The sequence below is a fragment of the Vulpes vulpes genome, chromosome 15, assembly GCF_048418805.1.
Source record: "Vulpes vulpes isolate BD-2025 chromosome 15, VulVul3, whole genome shotgun sequence".
Taxonomy (NCBI): domain Eukaryota; kingdom Metazoa; phylum Chordata; class Mammalia; order Carnivora; family Canidae; genus Vulpes; species Vulpes vulpes.
This window is the reverse complement of record NC_132794.1, coordinates 3,806,665-3,822,638: the sequence shown is the minus strand read 5'-3', so window position 1 is coordinate 3,822,638 and position 15,974 is coordinate 3,806,665. Positions and strand designations below refer to the sequence as shown.

Below are 15,974 nucleotides of genomic sequence, written 5' to 3'. Positions count from 1 at the left end.
AAAGGAGGAGCCACCCGCCACTTCTGGCGGCAGGTCACACCCGAGCAAAGGGAGAAAACGTAATCCCCAAATTTAGATTGTGCTCTGATTTAGGGAGGCAGGGACTCATCTCTCCAAAGACACGTGTTCCCTGGGAGCGACCGTAAAAATGGGAAATGTGCAAGCAGAGCTCTGGGGGAGACCTCGTGGGAGGCACGAACGAAGCCGCCTTTAGGATCACACCCCGGAGTCCTGCTTATTTATGATATTCATAGCACTGGTATATGGAGCAGGAGAAAAATCATGCCCCAATGTTTTATAACGTGGGGGGCACCTGGGTGGCTCAGCGGTTGAACATCCACCTTCGGCTCAGGGCATGATCCTGGGGGCGTCCAGGATCGAGTCCCGCATCAGGCTCCCCGCAGGGAGCCTGCTTCTCCCTCTGCCTGTGTGTCTGCCTCTCTCTCTGGGTCTCTCATGAATAAATAAATAAAATCTTTAAAAAAAGAAATTTCTTTTATAACCTGAGGTATAAACTGGGTTTTTATGTGTCTTTTGTGAAAGCATCTGCTAAAACTTACCACCACCCCTGGTCTCTACCTGGCTCCCATTCCCCCTTTCTCCTTCTAGTTCTGCTCTCATTACTCAAAAAAGCTCCCCTCAAACTCCAAAAAGGAAATGCTGACCCCTGGGCAGCCGAGAAAGTCGGGAGGAGAGCCCAGAGGGAGGGGAGCGGTGAACATACGCCCCGTTACCTGTGTCCGAAGACGAAAACGTCTTGCTGACGGGAGCGCCGTGGCAGGAGATGGCTTGGACAGAGATGTCCTTCTCGATGACCTTCACTTTGACAGGCGTCTTCAGGGGAGACTCTGCCGGGAGGAAATCCAGGTCACAATGGCCCCAAAAGCCGCCTGAACCTACAGTTCCCGGGAAGGTGAAATCACACCTCTCATGCAACCCCATCTATGCAGCTGGAAAAGGCGAGGGCAAACCTTTGGATATCTCATCTTTTGGGGGGGTGGGGGTGGGGGCCAAGTACCCAAAAAGGATCATGGGAACCTGGGGTTAAGTAAAATTTCAGAAAGATTTTAATTAGGCCAGAATTTCATTTTCTCCCGTTTTGTATTCAGGAATGGTACCAGGCAATCTATTCTGGGAAGATAATACACGTATCTATCTACAAGCAGAAACATAATATAAATAAAATAGTAAGCCCTACACTTGTACAGAAGCTGTCTCTGGGGCAGAGGCTGGGGGGACAGGTAAGAATTCAGCTAGATCTAAAATGACTGCACACGGGGTACCTGGGGGGCTCAGGGGTTGAGCATGTGCCTTTGGCTCAGAGCGTGACCCGGGGTCCCAGGATCGAGTCCCCCATCGGGCTCCCTGCATGGAGCCTACTTCTCCCTCTGCCTGTGTCTCTGCACCTCTCTGTCTCATGAATAAATAAATCAAATCTTTTTTAAAAATTCATAAAAATAAAGAATAAAATGACTGCACATCAAACCTTCCTAAGAACCTGCACTGACCCCTTACGTGACATGGGTTGTCCCCACATAAATGTAATAGGGGAGTTCATTTAACTAAATATTTCTCCTCTAGCATCTACATTTTTCAGCTTCAGCGCACACTACCGGGTCGAACCCTGCTTCGGCATGCCGTGTATTTATTCGACAGCATAGAAAGGTAACTGCCTAGAACACAAAAAGCTAAGAAGTTTTGCCCGCTGCCCGGCTGTCTGTGCCACGAGACTGTCTGAACAACACTCACTACGGCATCCCGCTGTCTAGACAGGCAAGGTGCTCACGGGGCCGGGGGGCTGGAGTCTGCAGGGGCTGCTCTCACCAGAGCTCAGCGGGGACGCCCTCCCGGCGTCGAAGCGAGGCTTGGTTTTCACGGCAGTGACAGTAGTGACCACAGTCCCACACGGCATCACCGTGCGGTCTTTTTCTACCTTGGCAGCGGGAGCAGGTGAAGGCGTCTGCCAGGATTTTGCTTCGCCGGGTTCTACGTAAGAAAACTGCAGAGAAGGTAGTTACGCACCTCGTACAGCGCGCAGACCAAGCCCTGGCACGGCACACCGCCCTCCCCGGCCGTAACCTCTGCTTCAATCGGCGTCCCTCGGTACGGTAACCATCTCGTAGTTAATCTGGGTTGGTTTCCCCAGAACCGAGGGGGGGTGACAAGACCCACCATCAATCCCCGTCACTCCCCGCCCAGTGACAGGCCCAAAGGCTACAGCATCAAACGAAACCAAGTGGGCCTTCGTGGGTTAGGCCCACGTGACACGGCCATCGTGGAAAGTTCTCCAAACAGCAGACCACTCAACACGACCATGGGCAGGACGTGTCCCATTCAGGTCTAGAAATGCACAGCACGACACAAGGGCTCCTCTTACGTGAGGAGCTTTCTCGTTTGCTGCTGAAGCAAGAATCCAAAGTAACTGACAGATAAAGATGTTCCTTATCTCAAGTGCATCGAGCTGGAGCTTGGCCACGGGAAAGAAGGATGCCGTACCTCCGCAGTCACCGAACCCAACACCGAGCCGCCAAAGGAGGACCCGCCGGTCAGTGTAAAGCTCTGGGGCCCAGCGGGCTGCTTCTTGAATAAATCCAAAGGAATGGTGGTCATTGCCAAGAGAGCTAAAACGATAGGAGACAAGTAAAGATACATTTCCATGGGGTTCCACGGGAGCAGGGGTCAGAGGGAGCCGCCACCACAACCAGAACAACCTCCTAATGCACATCCTGTCTGCTTGAGCGTCCTCCAGTTTTGGGACATCTCAGAACACCATAGAGACAAAGAGAGGCCGTGGACACGGTCCAGACCAAGGGAGGCATAAGAGACAGGAGACTGAAGGCGGTATCTGATGTTGTGGGGGGGAGGGAAAGTAACTGCTCTAAATAAAGGACGTGGGGCCAACCCATGAAGCGGAACACGGTGGCAGGTTACGGAACGTGCATGTACATTCAGGAAGCAGACAGCTGGACTGTGGACATACCAGAGAATATCCTTATTCTTAGGAAATATGCACCTAAGAAAGGCAAGGTAAAGGGCCTGATACCCTCGGACATTTACACGTTTACCCTCCAGCATGTGTGTGTGTATGTGTGTGTGTGCGCGTACTGGAACGTGTGCATGTGCACATGTGGAGACCGAGCAAGCAAAATCAAGAGCAACCACTAAGTGCGAGCACAAACAATAAAGCAAATGGAGCAAACTGTCAAAACTGTGGGAGTCCGGGTAAAGGCTATATGGTTGTTCTTTGTTCTGTTTTTGGTTTTTTAATGTAAATTTTCATAGATCCCATTGGGTTGTACAGGAATGAGCCTCCAGAGGTGTGGTGCCTCAGAAACAGATTGGGACTTGCCTTCTTTCCAGGCAAACCCTGAGCCCACCCTGGGTTCAAACCACATGCCGTCTCCTGGAACGTCAGTTCTTATCTCAGGAACACCTCACTGACCTTATCCCGGGACAACGGAATCAAGGAAATTAGCTCAGAATTCTTGCTAATAAGGGGGCGCCTGGGTGGCTCAGTGGGTTAAGCAGCCAACTCTTGATTTCAGCTCAGGTCACGATCTCAGGGTCCTGAGGTTAGGCTCTGTGCTCAGTGGGGAGTCTGCTTAAGGATTCTCTCTCTCCCTCTCCTGCCCCTTTCTCTCTCTCTCTCTAAATAAATAAATCTTTAAAAACCTAAAATCTTGAAGAAGAAGAAGAAGAAGAAGAAGAAGAAGAAGAAGAAGAAGAAGAAGAAGAAGAAGAATTCTTGCAAATAAACAAGAAGCTTGAATTGCTTTTTCCCGGGTCTTTGTAATTTTAGGAGACAACCAAATGGCTTGGTCTCCCAGCAGGATAAGCCAGGTAACGGGCCCCCTTCTCCCAATTTTGGTATGTTTATGGGCATTTTTTAAAACCTAACACATACTGAAACTCCTGACTTACACACACGCATATATTCAGGTCCATGTTCACTTTCGTGATTTTACCTTTAACCGTAGCTTTCTTGTCTCTAAAGCATGCATCCAGTGTAAGCTGCTGTGGCTTATTTTACAAGGAAAAGCCAGTTGAAATCCACAGAGAGAAAGAGCAGGATGGGGATGGGGTGGGGATGCCAGGGGGAAGGAGGGCATGGGGAAGTTGGTGTTTCACAAGACCAGGGTCTCAGCGTGGCAAGAGGAAAAAGTCCTGGAGGTGGGTGGTGCTGATGGCTGCACAACGGTGTGGATGTACTCAACGCCACTGAATTTTACACTCAGAAACGATTAAGATGGGAGCTTCTATGTTATTCGCATTTTACCCCAATTAGGAAGACAACAGAACGGGTTTATTAAGGCTAAGAAGGTCGAGAAGTACTTCTCTAAGCCAAAAACGGCTGAATAAAAAATTTTAGATATTTATTTTTTAAAAAAAAGGCAAAACCCAGTTATGTATATTCTTTTCCAAAATGTATCCCCTTGCTCATAACTGAAATGGACTTTCAAGCAAACATTGCCTTGGAAAGACCGGAGTGGTTTCAGGGCAGGGCTTCTCAGCTCCTCCAGGCCCCATCGGGGCGGCCTGATGACCCCTCCCCAAGAGCAGGGCCGCCCCCTCCACACCTGCTTGACACCCACCTTCTGAGGATCGCTCATCCCCTGAAATCTGCAGGTACAACTCCTTCGACTTGACATTCAACTCACTGCGGAAAGGAAAAAAAGACCTGTGAATCCTTGCAAATGCTGTATTATTTCTTAAAACAGTATTTTTTTTTTCTCATTATAGAAAGAAACACAAATCACCGTCAGTGTAAAGAGGACCTACCACTTTGCTATCCCCAGTTACTGTTAATCTCTGGTTACTGGTCTCCTAGAACTCTCTGCTCCTTTCTGACTGATGACAGAGAATGTTCTATCCAGGCGCCCTCCAATACGGTGGCCGCCAGCCCCAGATGGCTACTGAGAGCCCAAAACGAGGCCGTGCTGAGGGCCTGAAGTCAATTTTGTTTCGCTTTAATTAATTCAAATTTAAAGAGCCGTGTGTGGCTAGTACTTACTGTATCAAAGAGCGTAGCTCTGTAAGTTTTCTAAAACCAAAAAATAGAACAGGATACATACCTCTCTCCCCTTTTGTGGCCTTTTTTTTTTTTTTTCCATGTAAGATATCAGACGTCTTTCCAGGTCAGAAGCTACAGAGCAACCCCACTTTGAATAGGCATCTAGTACTCTACTACCTGGCCTTGGGAGATCTTATTTTCCAAATCCTTAATTAACCAGGCCTTAAGGGCAGCCCGGGTGGCTCAGCGGTTTAGCACCGCCTTCAGCCCAGGGTCTGATCCTGAAAACCTGGGATCGAGTCCCACATCGGGCTCCCCGCATGGAGCCTGCTTCTCCCTCTGCCTGTGTCTCTGCCTTTCTCTCTCTCTCTGTCTCATGAATAAACAAATAAAAATCTTTAAAAAAAAATTAAAAAATAACCAGGCCTTAATAATGGCTTGATTGTTTATAACATTTTATAATCATAAACAAGCTACGGTAAACATCCTTGTACACACTGTGTGATTATTTCCTTAGGAAAACTATAAATGCCAGTCAAAAGGTATGTGCATTTAAGAGGTTTTTTTTTTTTTTTTTTTTTGGATACATAGTGAGGACTTCTAGAATGGTTATTCCCATTTACACTTCCCCCAGCCCATCCTCACTCGCCTATTCTTTACCAATCCATAAGGTGAAAAAAAAAATATAAGCTCTTTGGTTTACATTTGTTTTTCTTTAACTATTTCTGAGATTGGGGCAGCCCTGGTGGTGCAGCGGTTTAACACCGCCTGCAGCCCAGGGTGTGATCCTGGGGACCCGGGATCAAGTCCCAGGTCGGGCTCCCTGCATGGAGCCTGCTTCTCCCTCTGCCTGTGTCTCTCTCTCTCTCTCTCTCTCTGAATAAATAAATAAATCTTTAAAAAAATTTTTTTTTTCTGAGATCGAACAACTTCTCAGAAGTTTCTGGCTATCTACGATTCTTGCTTTAATATATTTCTAGCTCAGACATCTTTTCCCAGTTTTCCAGGAGAGTGCTCCTATTTTCATTAATGATTCCTAAAAACCCTTTATTTTATACACGGGACACCTGCCGCCAGTACTTTTTCCAACTGTTCGTTGCTAGAGCATCAGAAAGCAACTGGTTTCTGTATTTTTAGACTCAGCCACTTCACTGAAATATTATTTCTATGAGCTTCCTACTATTACTTCTATCCTATAGCCATTTTTATTTCTGATCGTTTCAGCTGATTTTCTCGAATAGTCTAGATAGGCAATAGTATCACCTCCAGGTAATAATTCGTTTTGCCTCTTCCTTTCCTGTATTTGTACACGACCTCCTTTTCTTATCCGAGTGCATTACCCTTACTTCTAGAACAAAACAGTGGGTATCTGTCTCTCAGCTTTAACAGGACGACGTCTGGTCTTTCTCATTCATATATGACTTCCTTAAGCTTATTAAACAGGTGGCCATAAATCTTATTCTAATTAAGTTTTTAACATTAGGATCGCACAGGAAAGGTCACTGATGATCTTCTGGGCATGTTACCAAGCTAAGTGTGTTTTCTCCTTCGATCTAACAACACAATGAGCTCATGAGAGATCGTCGTGGGCTGTTAATAGATCCCACGAAGCCACCCGGACGTTCCGGAATGGACCTGGCTTCTGCACGTGTTGGCGGGAGGCTGCTCCCTACCCCATGACTTAGGGTTCCTACACCATTTCTTATCAGCAGGCCCTACTCCTCCCTTTGCTCCCTGCCACGTTCTGGAAACCACCCAAAGTCTCCTCCGTTCAGCTCCAGGCGGCGTGTATTTCAGAAGCAAAGGGAGCCCGCCCAGAGCGCTCTCTGGTTGCAGCAGGACGCGGGCGAGGAGGGGACCCGTACCCAGGGCTGCCTTCAGAGAGAAATCCATACCCAACCTACAGCCACCTGGGACGTCTAAGACACCTTTTCAAAAAAGTTCTTAAAAATATTTTTAAGCGTGGGGTATTAGCAGCGCTACACACGGATTTCACGATCTGGCCGCCGTGAGCAGGTGCGGCTGTGCGGACGCAAGCCCCTCAACCAGGCCGTACGCACAAGGTGAATTCTTCTTCCCAGGCGAGCTCGGTCGTGGTTTTCGCGAGGGCGCTGAACTTCTGAACGGGATCGTTCAGCCGGACCACACACTGTGGCCTAACGTTGCCTGCAATCACACAAAGGGGCATTCCTATTCTTTAGAACTGCATTGCACGCAGACACGGTTTGCACCTGACAGGCCGACCTACGTGCCTGACGCCTCGGCTCACCCCTTCCGAGGGGCTTTTCTCGATTTCATTGGCCACTGACAAACTCTCAAAGCACTGCACTTGGGGTTTGAGGCTTCCTGTCCCCAGCTGGATATCTACTGGCCCGGACGGTGGGCCCCAAGCGCCCCTGCTTCCTGCCCTGGATGGTGACACTTCCCAGGGGCAACATTACTACAGCTGATATGACCCCCCACTTTGGAACAAGACTACCTGCTTGCAAAAGGAAAGGCCTCCGGGGTGACCCCTAAATTTGGGGATACCCTGCAGAGACCCCATCTCCCTACTCACGAAGGATGTGTTTTTATACCTGACTCAGCTCAATCAGAGATTTAAGGATCTTTGACCCGGGTAATGGGACGTTTCACTAGTACCCGGTGGTTTCTGCTTCAAGGCAACGCTTGTCCCAGGGCAGAGAGCTGTGAACACAGCGTGGAACCAGTAACCACCGCAGTCCCCGACCCTCTGCGTGCACCACGCAGTGTTGTTCCAAGCACATTATCTTATTGGTCTTCACAATCACCTCCGATGGGAGACACGGACCCCGACGCGGACCCGCTGGCAGAGGCGAGGAACAGGGACCCCCGCCCGGGCCGACAGCGTCCAGAGTCAGAGGTCCCCGCAGCGGTGAGCAGGGCAGGCCTCGCAGGGCCATGGGCAAGGGCCCTTACCAAGCCAGTCGCCCACAGCTGGCGTCGCACAGAGTCTCGGGTGTTACATGTGGACGGTCTGTGCTTTGGGCCCCGGAAAGAACTCCTCGCAGGTACGCAACCCCCAGCGTTCTCAGGCAATAAAGAATTCATTCCCGTCCTCGGCAAAATGGAACCGTGGTGGGAAGCTGGGTCCTGTTCCAGGCTGCTGTGCACTTGGGGTCTCAGCGGCCGTTCAGGACACTGAGAGTATGACCGGTTCTGCGACACTTGTCCTTGCTCAGGTAACAGCCTCTCTGGCATGGAGGGGTCCCTGATGGGCCTGAGGCCCTGCTGACCCTCCATAAACAGCCCACGTGGCACTTCAGCTTCTATGAGAGGAGGAGGTACAGGCCCCTGGGGGGCTCAGCTGCTTGAACACCTGCCCTCGGCTCAGGTCATGACCCTGGGGTCCTGGGATTGAGCCCCACATCAGGCTCCCTGCTCAGCGGGGAGTCTGCTTCTCCCTCTCCCCCTCCTCCCTGCTCATGCTCACTTGCTCGCTCTCTATCTCTCAAATAAATAAAATCTTTTTTTAAAAAAAAAGAAAGAACGTTTACATCACATATCAGTCAGGGATGCTTAATATGTATTTACATGTTCGATAGTTTAAAAGAACAAAAAGGTGTTCTTCAGACAAAAGGAAAGGGCAAGGTTACAGGTGCATCCCTTCCCCCCCACCTCAGCCTTCGTGCACGCAAAATCGGGACTGGTTTTTAATGGTCTCACGTTCCTATTATGGTTTTCAGGGGCTCTTTGCTCAAAGGCAGGGGTCACGCTGTAGACTCAAGTGAAGGATGCTGCAGGGAAGCCAGAGGCTACGGAGAACCCGCCCGTCCCCCCATGCTCGCCTGGGCCCCCCACCCCCAACACACACACACCCAAGGGTGTCCCGCAGCCCCAGCACCTGCCTGAAGCACCAGGATCGTTCAGCAGCGAGGCTCGGATGTTCTTCACCAATAATTTGAGTTCGTGAGCCCTTGGAGGTTTGGGAGGGCAGGATTCCTGAGGAGCAGATGAAGCGCGCTGTAGATGCTGCCGACGGAAAAACAAAAGGCAGTGACCGGGGAGAAGAGGACGGGTCTCCAGGAAATCCCGTTTGACCCCCTGCAGTCGGCTCCGTAACAGCTTTCCATTCCTATAGGAAGTGAGGGTCCCAATCCAGCATCACCTCTTCCCCTGCGTGGGAATCTTTTCTGTCCAAATAAACCAGGTTCAAACAGAGAGGGCCCCCCAGAATCCGATTGTGAGCGGAGACTGGAAGCTTGCCTTGGGTCCACACCCGACCCAGGCCAGGCGCTCAAGAGAAAGTGGGGTGCCCTCTCCAGGCTGCGGGCCCACTGCCCAGGGGCACCGAGCGGGACAGCAGCCTGACACGCACACGGCAAGGGCCGTCACGCACAGTGCCACCCAGGTGAGGAGTGTCCGAGTCTCATCGGGGGGTCAGAGAGGCACTAAAGTGGCGACAGAGGCAGGTATGGCTGGGCCCAGTGTCCATCATCATGTCTTCAACAGGCATCAAGGCAATTCCAACAGAGAAAAGGCTCCTCTAACCCGGAGGACATCACCTTAAACCTTCCCCAAACTAGCTTCCTCCCTCCCCTCACGCTGTGAGTGCTTTTTTCTTTTCTTTTTCTTTTTTTTTTTTTTAGATTTTCTTTATTTATTTGAGAAAGAGCACACAAGCAGGGGGAGCGGTAGATGGAGAGGGAGGGGGAGAAGCAGTCTCCCCACTGAGCAAGGTGCCCGACGTGGGGCTCAAGCCCAGGACCCCGGGATCACGACCTAAGCTGAAGGCAGACGCTTCGCAGTCTGAGCCACCCCAGCGCCCCGTGAGTGCTCTCTGGACGGGGCCCCAGGGCGCCCGGGTAGCTCAGTTGGTTAAGCATCTGACTCTTGGTTTTGGCTTCGGTCACAATCTCACATTTGTGGGATGGAGCCCCAGGTCTGGCTTTGCACTCTGCTTCGGATTCTCTGTCCCTCTCCCTCCTGCTCTCTTGCTCTCAATCTCTCGCTCTCTGTGTCAAATAAATAAATAAAATATTTTAAAAAGGCGGGTGGTGGGGGGGTGGTCCCTTAAAAACAAAGGTCTGGGAATCCTGGAAAGGCTTCTCGGAGACATCACAGGTCTCTACACAAACAGAGGCTTCCAGGAAGGGATCTGGGTGCTGGGGAAGCTCGCCAACATCTCAAGGTCACTATTTAGAAAACACTACTGTGAACCAGGACTTTGCCAAGTGTGAGCTGCAAGAAGTAATTACAAAAGTCCTTAGAAGGGATGCCTGGGCGGCTCGGGGGTTGAGCATCTGCCTTTGGCTCAGGTCATGATCCCGGGGTCCTGGGATTGAGTCCCACGTCAGGCCCCCTGCATGGAGCCTGCTTCTCCCTCTGCCTGTGTCTCATAAATAAATAAATAAATAAAATCTTTAAAAAAAAAAAAGTCCTTATGATCTAAGTCCATGAGCACTGGGGCCAGAGCAATCACATGTCTGGAGTGGAAATGAAATATTTCAAATATCTATGTGTGATGGTTAATTTTATGGGTCAACGTGACAGGGCCACGGGGTACACTGGTATGTGTTCAAACGTTGTTCTGGGTGTTTCTGTGAGGACATTTGTGCATAAGATTAACATTTAGATCAAAAGACCCAGTGAAAGAGATTGCCCTCCCTAATGTGGGTGGGCCTCATCCAATCAGTTGAAGGTCTGCTAGAACAAAGGCTGACCTCCCCTGAAAAAAAGGGGGTTCCTCAAGCCTGACCACTGGGGCTGGGATATCAGGGGTTGTTTTCCTGCCTTAAGACCTGAATGGAGACACCAGCTCTCTGTGGCTCTCAAGCCTGCTTGGCCTTCAGGCCGGGACTACAAGGTCACCCGTCCTGGGTCTCCTGCAAATCTCCAGCTTGCAGACTCACCCTGCAGATCCTGGGACTGGTCAGCCTCTGTGATCATGGGAGCCAACTCCTTATAATAAGCTTTTGTGTATATGAATAAACATACATTTTTTTAAAAAAAATTTTTTTAAACATACATTTTAAAAATAAATATATAATTAGGACACTTGGGTGGCTCAGCGGTTGGGCACCCGCCTTCAGCTCAGGTTGTGATCCTGGGATCCGAGATCGAGTCCTGCACCAGGCTCCCTGCAAGGAGCCTACTTCTCCCTCTGCCTATGTCTCTGCCTCTCTCTCTCTCAGTCTGTGTCTCTCATGAGCAAATAAATATATTTTCAAATATATATAATTAGCTCACACAGTTACGGAGGCTACTATATAACTAGGTATTTTATATATATATATATGCAAAGCCCCCTTGCTCTTGCTCTGCGGGCATGTTCTCATTGCTAATTGGGTCTCAGTCCTGGAAGGATGGAGATCTGAGAACACAGGCCCTGCGTGGACAGTGAAGTCAGGTTGTAGCTCCAGAAAAGCAGAGGGTCGGGGCTAATTAGGGTCAGACCGTGGGGAGCAGCCCACACACCTATTCCTTCCATCCCGCGGGGCTCTGGAACCTGGGGCCCTGAACTTGAAGCTGGTCCCTGACTCGGTGCCAGGTGCTCTCGCTCTGCCACGGGGGATAGGGGACCGCTAGAGAGGTGCGCAGATTCTCCCGGAGGGGACCCTGATCCCCGATGGGCCACAAGGCACTGCCCTCGGCGGTTTTACCTGAATTTCCCTGACGTCCACGGGCTTGGTGCTCAGGACCACCGACGGGGTCGCAGAAGTAACCAGGCGCTTCAGGATGTCCTTGAGGCTTTCAGACACCGCATCAGTCTCCGCCACCCGGTCCTGCCAAAAGAGGAGGAAGTCACCAAATCACTTCCTAACTGGGCGCTGGGTGGGCAGGGGACAGCTCCCCTTGCTGCAGCCCCAAGACCCAGGTAGCCGGGCGCTGCCCAGGCTCCGGGGGGGTCAGCTCCGGACCTGCACTGTCCTCGTTGGGGAGACAGGGCGCTCCCTGCCAATCGCAGAAGCCACTCATGCTCCTTATTTTTTAAAAAATGGTGACCTGGGGCAGCTCGGGTGGCTCAGCGGTTTAGCACCGCCTTCAGCCCAGGGCCTGATCCTGGAGACCCGGGATCGAGTCCCACGTCGGGCTCCCTGCAGGGAGCCTGCTTCTCCCTCTGCCTGTGTCTCTGCCTCTCTCTCTGTCTGTGTCTCTCATGAATAAATAAAAAAAATCATTAAAAAAATAAATAAATAAAAAATTAAAAACGGTGACCATAAAGGCTGGCCCAATATAGAAACTTGTTGCTGTGTCTGTGTCGAGCCTTTCAGACAGATGTGCTTGTTCTTTCTTGCAGGACATCTGGCATTTTTTTTTTTTTTGAAATGATAAAGTAGCCAAGTAAACAAAAGGGCCCAGTAGGAAAGACGAGCTTGTAGAGGAGCAAGGAGCAAAGCGCGATGATTTATATTGTATTACATGGCAACACCAGAAAGCTGTAACAATGAACATCCAACAGAAACGCCTTCCGGTGTTCCAGAATGTTCTCAGCACCACTATTCACAAGGCCCCAAATTGGAAAGTACCTAAGGATCCGTCAATAGCTAAACAAATACATAAACTGTGGTGCCATCACTCGGAGGGAAGCTGCACCCACTGGTATAAATGCCATCGCTGTGGGGCTCCAGCCATCCCCATCCCGTGCAGGGGACTGCACGAAGCGACTTCCACCCGACCACCCGACTTGCAGGGCTGGAGGGATTTCAGGGACTGACCTGCCAGGCCCTGTGACAGCAACCTCAAGCCCACTGTGCCAATTAGTGAACATCTAGTTCCTGCGAGAAACTCAACAAATTATCAAATCATTACCAAATACTCCCATCACTCTTAGGATATGTCGGGGCCACATCTGTGCAGTTGCACGTAGTAATGAATTTAATCTTCGCAACCACCTTGAATATTATTATCCCCATGTTACCGATGAGGAAACTAATGCACAGAGACGTCAATTAAGACGTGTAGGGATGCCTGGGTGGCTCAGCGGTTGAGCATCTGCCTTGGGCTCAGGTTGTGACCCTGGAGTCCTGGGATCGAGTCCCGTATCGGGCTCCCCGCAGGGAGCCTGCTTCTCCCTCTACCTGTGTCTCTGCCTCTCTTTCTGTGTCTCTCATGAATAAATAAATAAAATCTTTAAAAAAAAAAAAAAAAAGACATGTAGGGCCACACAGCTCACAGATGGCAGAGCCAAGAGTCCAGCCCAGGCATGGAGACTCTGGGGTCTACACGTATAACCACGGTGCTGCCATCCTTCTCTTTAACGGGTGCTTGGTGGCTGTATCTTTCATTTTTAACGGAGGTGAAGTTTACATAACATAAAATGAACCGGTCTTTAGTAGACACTTCAGTGGCATTCAGCACGTCCGGAGTTGGGTAGCCACCAGCGAGGTGTGAAGGCTCGCCCCATCTCTCCCCCACCAGCACCCAGCCCCACTTGCCCCGATCGGCCCCAAATTGGATGATTTGCCTGTTGGGGACATCTCCCAGCTACGGGCTCCCCCATTACGTGTCCTGTGTCGGGCTCCTGTCACACGCATGACCTTCCTTCATGCTGTAGAAAGTGTCAGGAGCCTCAGAAGTGTTGGAGCCTCATCCTTTTTTTTTTTTTTTAAGGGATGAAAAATATTCCATCACATGGATGGACCTTGTCTTGCTTATATATTCGGGTCTTTTTTTTTTCTTTAACTCCCACAATCTCCTGTCCCCTTATAGAGGAGGAAAGCGAGGATGAAAAGGTTTGTTGGGGCGCTCGGAGTCAGAGTTCATCCCAGGATGGGCAGCTGGCTCAGGCCATCCCCCTAGTCCACCCCCAGGGCCATCACATCCACAAGGGGAGGGGAGGAGGGCTGGAGGCTCGGGTCCTGCACCCATAGGACTGGCTCCCAGGGGGGCGCAGCTTAACGCCGCACTTGGAAAGTCTCAGTTTGCATTTACCCGAGGAGCACGGGACGGTCAGAGAAGCCACAGGATGCTGGGGGGCAAGGTGCAGACAGCAGACACAGCGTGCCACTGTTTGGGTGAGTATTGGGGGAGTAAGATCGTTTTTGCAGAAACAAACCCGGATCAGGGGAACAGGAACTAATGAACAAAGCAATAGCATGCAGGGGGCAGGTGGGGTCCAAGGGACGAGGAAACACTGGATGTCTGGGTCGGATGTCTCATGGGATTGTGACTTCTGAACCATGTGTTGTACATGTTAGAATATATATATATATACGTTTGGACATTTACAAAGATGAGGGACAAAACCCAAGCCGGACTGCCAGCAGGAGCAGCGCCCTCAACTTCCACCAAGCTGGTCACGTGGCCACACAAGGACGGGGTTGACTCGAGGGGCCCCGAACAGAGGTCTGCCCTCCTCAAAGGGCTTGAGTTCGGACGCCAGGGCAGGTGCACGGTGGTGCTGGGACAGCCGGCCAGGGGACCCCTCTGCACACAGGTGGGCCCAGCCACTCTGCCAGTGGGGCCAAGGAGATAGATGCAAACGTGGGAAGGAAGGGGGACAGGGCAGGAAGCGGGCCTCCAGGGACACGGTCTGCATGCCGGCTGTAACCCCGACGGCCGGGAAGAGTGACAGTTCCAACGGGTGCCCGTCAGAGGAGCAGCAATTCAAGCTTACCTGTCTTAAAAATTAATTAATTAATTAAAAAACACCTGCACGCATTGGTATCAAGTCCTGAAAGGTAAAACCGCATAGGGACGAAGGATCAAATTCACTTAATGCTGTTGGGGATCTCTCAGGGCTTGAACCAGAGGGTGAAACAGGGCGAGACTGCAAACGACGATCATCAAAACCCTGCAGAGGAGTGACCTCACCACCTAATGAGCCTTTGGTGCACATGATTGTCATGGTCCTTCCAGCCACCGCAAGGGACCCCAGTATGACGTCGTGTGCCCATCCCCTGCTTCCAGATTCATTTCTTCAAACACCTAAGACCCTGGGCAGCAGGGAGATTGCCTTCCGACCTTAAATGCACCTCTGCAAAAACCGCAGGGACAGACGCCTGCCCCTGGGAGCCGGCCAGGGGCCACGACTGAGCCTGAGCAGAGAGCCTCAGGGCGGGAAGGAGGGTCTGCTGAATCAGGCAGGCGACCCGGTCCAGGCATCCCCCAGGTGACAGACATGACTCCAGTGCTTCTCCACCTCGGCTGCACGGGAGCGCTAGAAACTATTCCAGGCCCAAGGAACCCCGCAAGGGGGATGATGGGGTGCAGGGGGCAGGCCCGGGATTCCCTGCAGCTCCCAGCTGACTACAGGTGCAGCTGGGTCAGGACCCCGAGCATCAGGTCCAGCAAGGCCACCACCCCTGCTGCCCTGACCGGGCGGGCCCCATGCTCTGGGAGGAGAGGAGAAGCCTGCATGGCACAGGGGCGCTGGTCTGAGCCTCTGTCTGGCAGGTGGTGGCGACGCGCAGGTGTTCCCATGCACACCTGTAGTGGGGGGGGTGGCGGTCCTCACAACGGAGGCACTGACCTGCACCGGGGCTCTGGACTGGACGGTGACGGCCGTTTCCGCAGCGTGGATGAAGGACCACTTGATCTGGATGTCCTCCTTCTTCTCTTTCATGTGGAGCTCCAGCTAGCAGAACACAGAGTTACTGGAGAGCCCCAGCTGCCAGCAAAGGCCCAACGCATCGGGGCGCGAGTCTGTGCACCTGTGTGTGCGTGTGCTCATTTACTTCCCCAGACACCTGCTTGGCCTCCCCTCGCCTTTCCAAATGGTAAAGAAAGCTCTAACCCCCCTGGATCTCCCCTTCACCCCACCCCTCAGCCCCCCAGCGTCTTCCTCGGCCTCAACCTACCACTCCCAGATGATTCTCAGCAGTGGCGGCCAAACGGGCCACACGTCATTAGAACTCTGTAGTCTCTAAGGTGAGTAATGCTCTGTGCTTTGCATGCTCTCCTGGAGTGTCACCAAGGCACGCGGGAGAGGAGGGCACAGACGGGACGTGGGATGCTTAGCCCAGCCCCATGCTCACACGTTCCCCAAGGGCTGTGCACACAG

The 15,974-nt window shown here is 51.5% G+C and overlaps 1 protein-coding gene across 1 annotated transcript in view; it reads right to left on the bottom strand.

The window, feature by feature from the left end:
- C2CD2 (C2 calcium dependent domain containing 2) overlaps positions 1 to 15,974 on the bottom strand; it is a 57,803-nt gene that overhangs the window by 14,882 nt on the left and 26,947 nt on the right. The window contains exons 4-11 of the mRNA XM_072739957.1: positions 15,444 to 15,548; positions 11,632 to 11,754; positions 8,878 to 9,001; positions 7,072 to 7,177; positions 4,593 to 4,657; positions 2,497 to 2,621; positions 1,825 to 1,999; positions 735 to 848 (exon numbers count right to left, since the gene is read on the bottom strand). Of these exons, the coding sequence (XP_072596058.1) occupies positions 735 to 848; positions 1,825 to 1,999; positions 2,497 to 2,621; positions 4,593 to 4,657; positions 7,072 to 7,177; positions 8,878 to 9,001; positions 11,632 to 11,754; positions 15,444 to 15,548 (937 nt within the window). The remainder of the gene's footprint in view (positions 1 to 734; positions 849 to 1,824; positions 2,000 to 2,496; positions 2,622 to 4,592; positions 4,658 to 7,071; positions 7,178 to 8,877; positions 9,002 to 11,631; positions 11,755 to 15,443; positions 15,549 to 15,974) is intronic.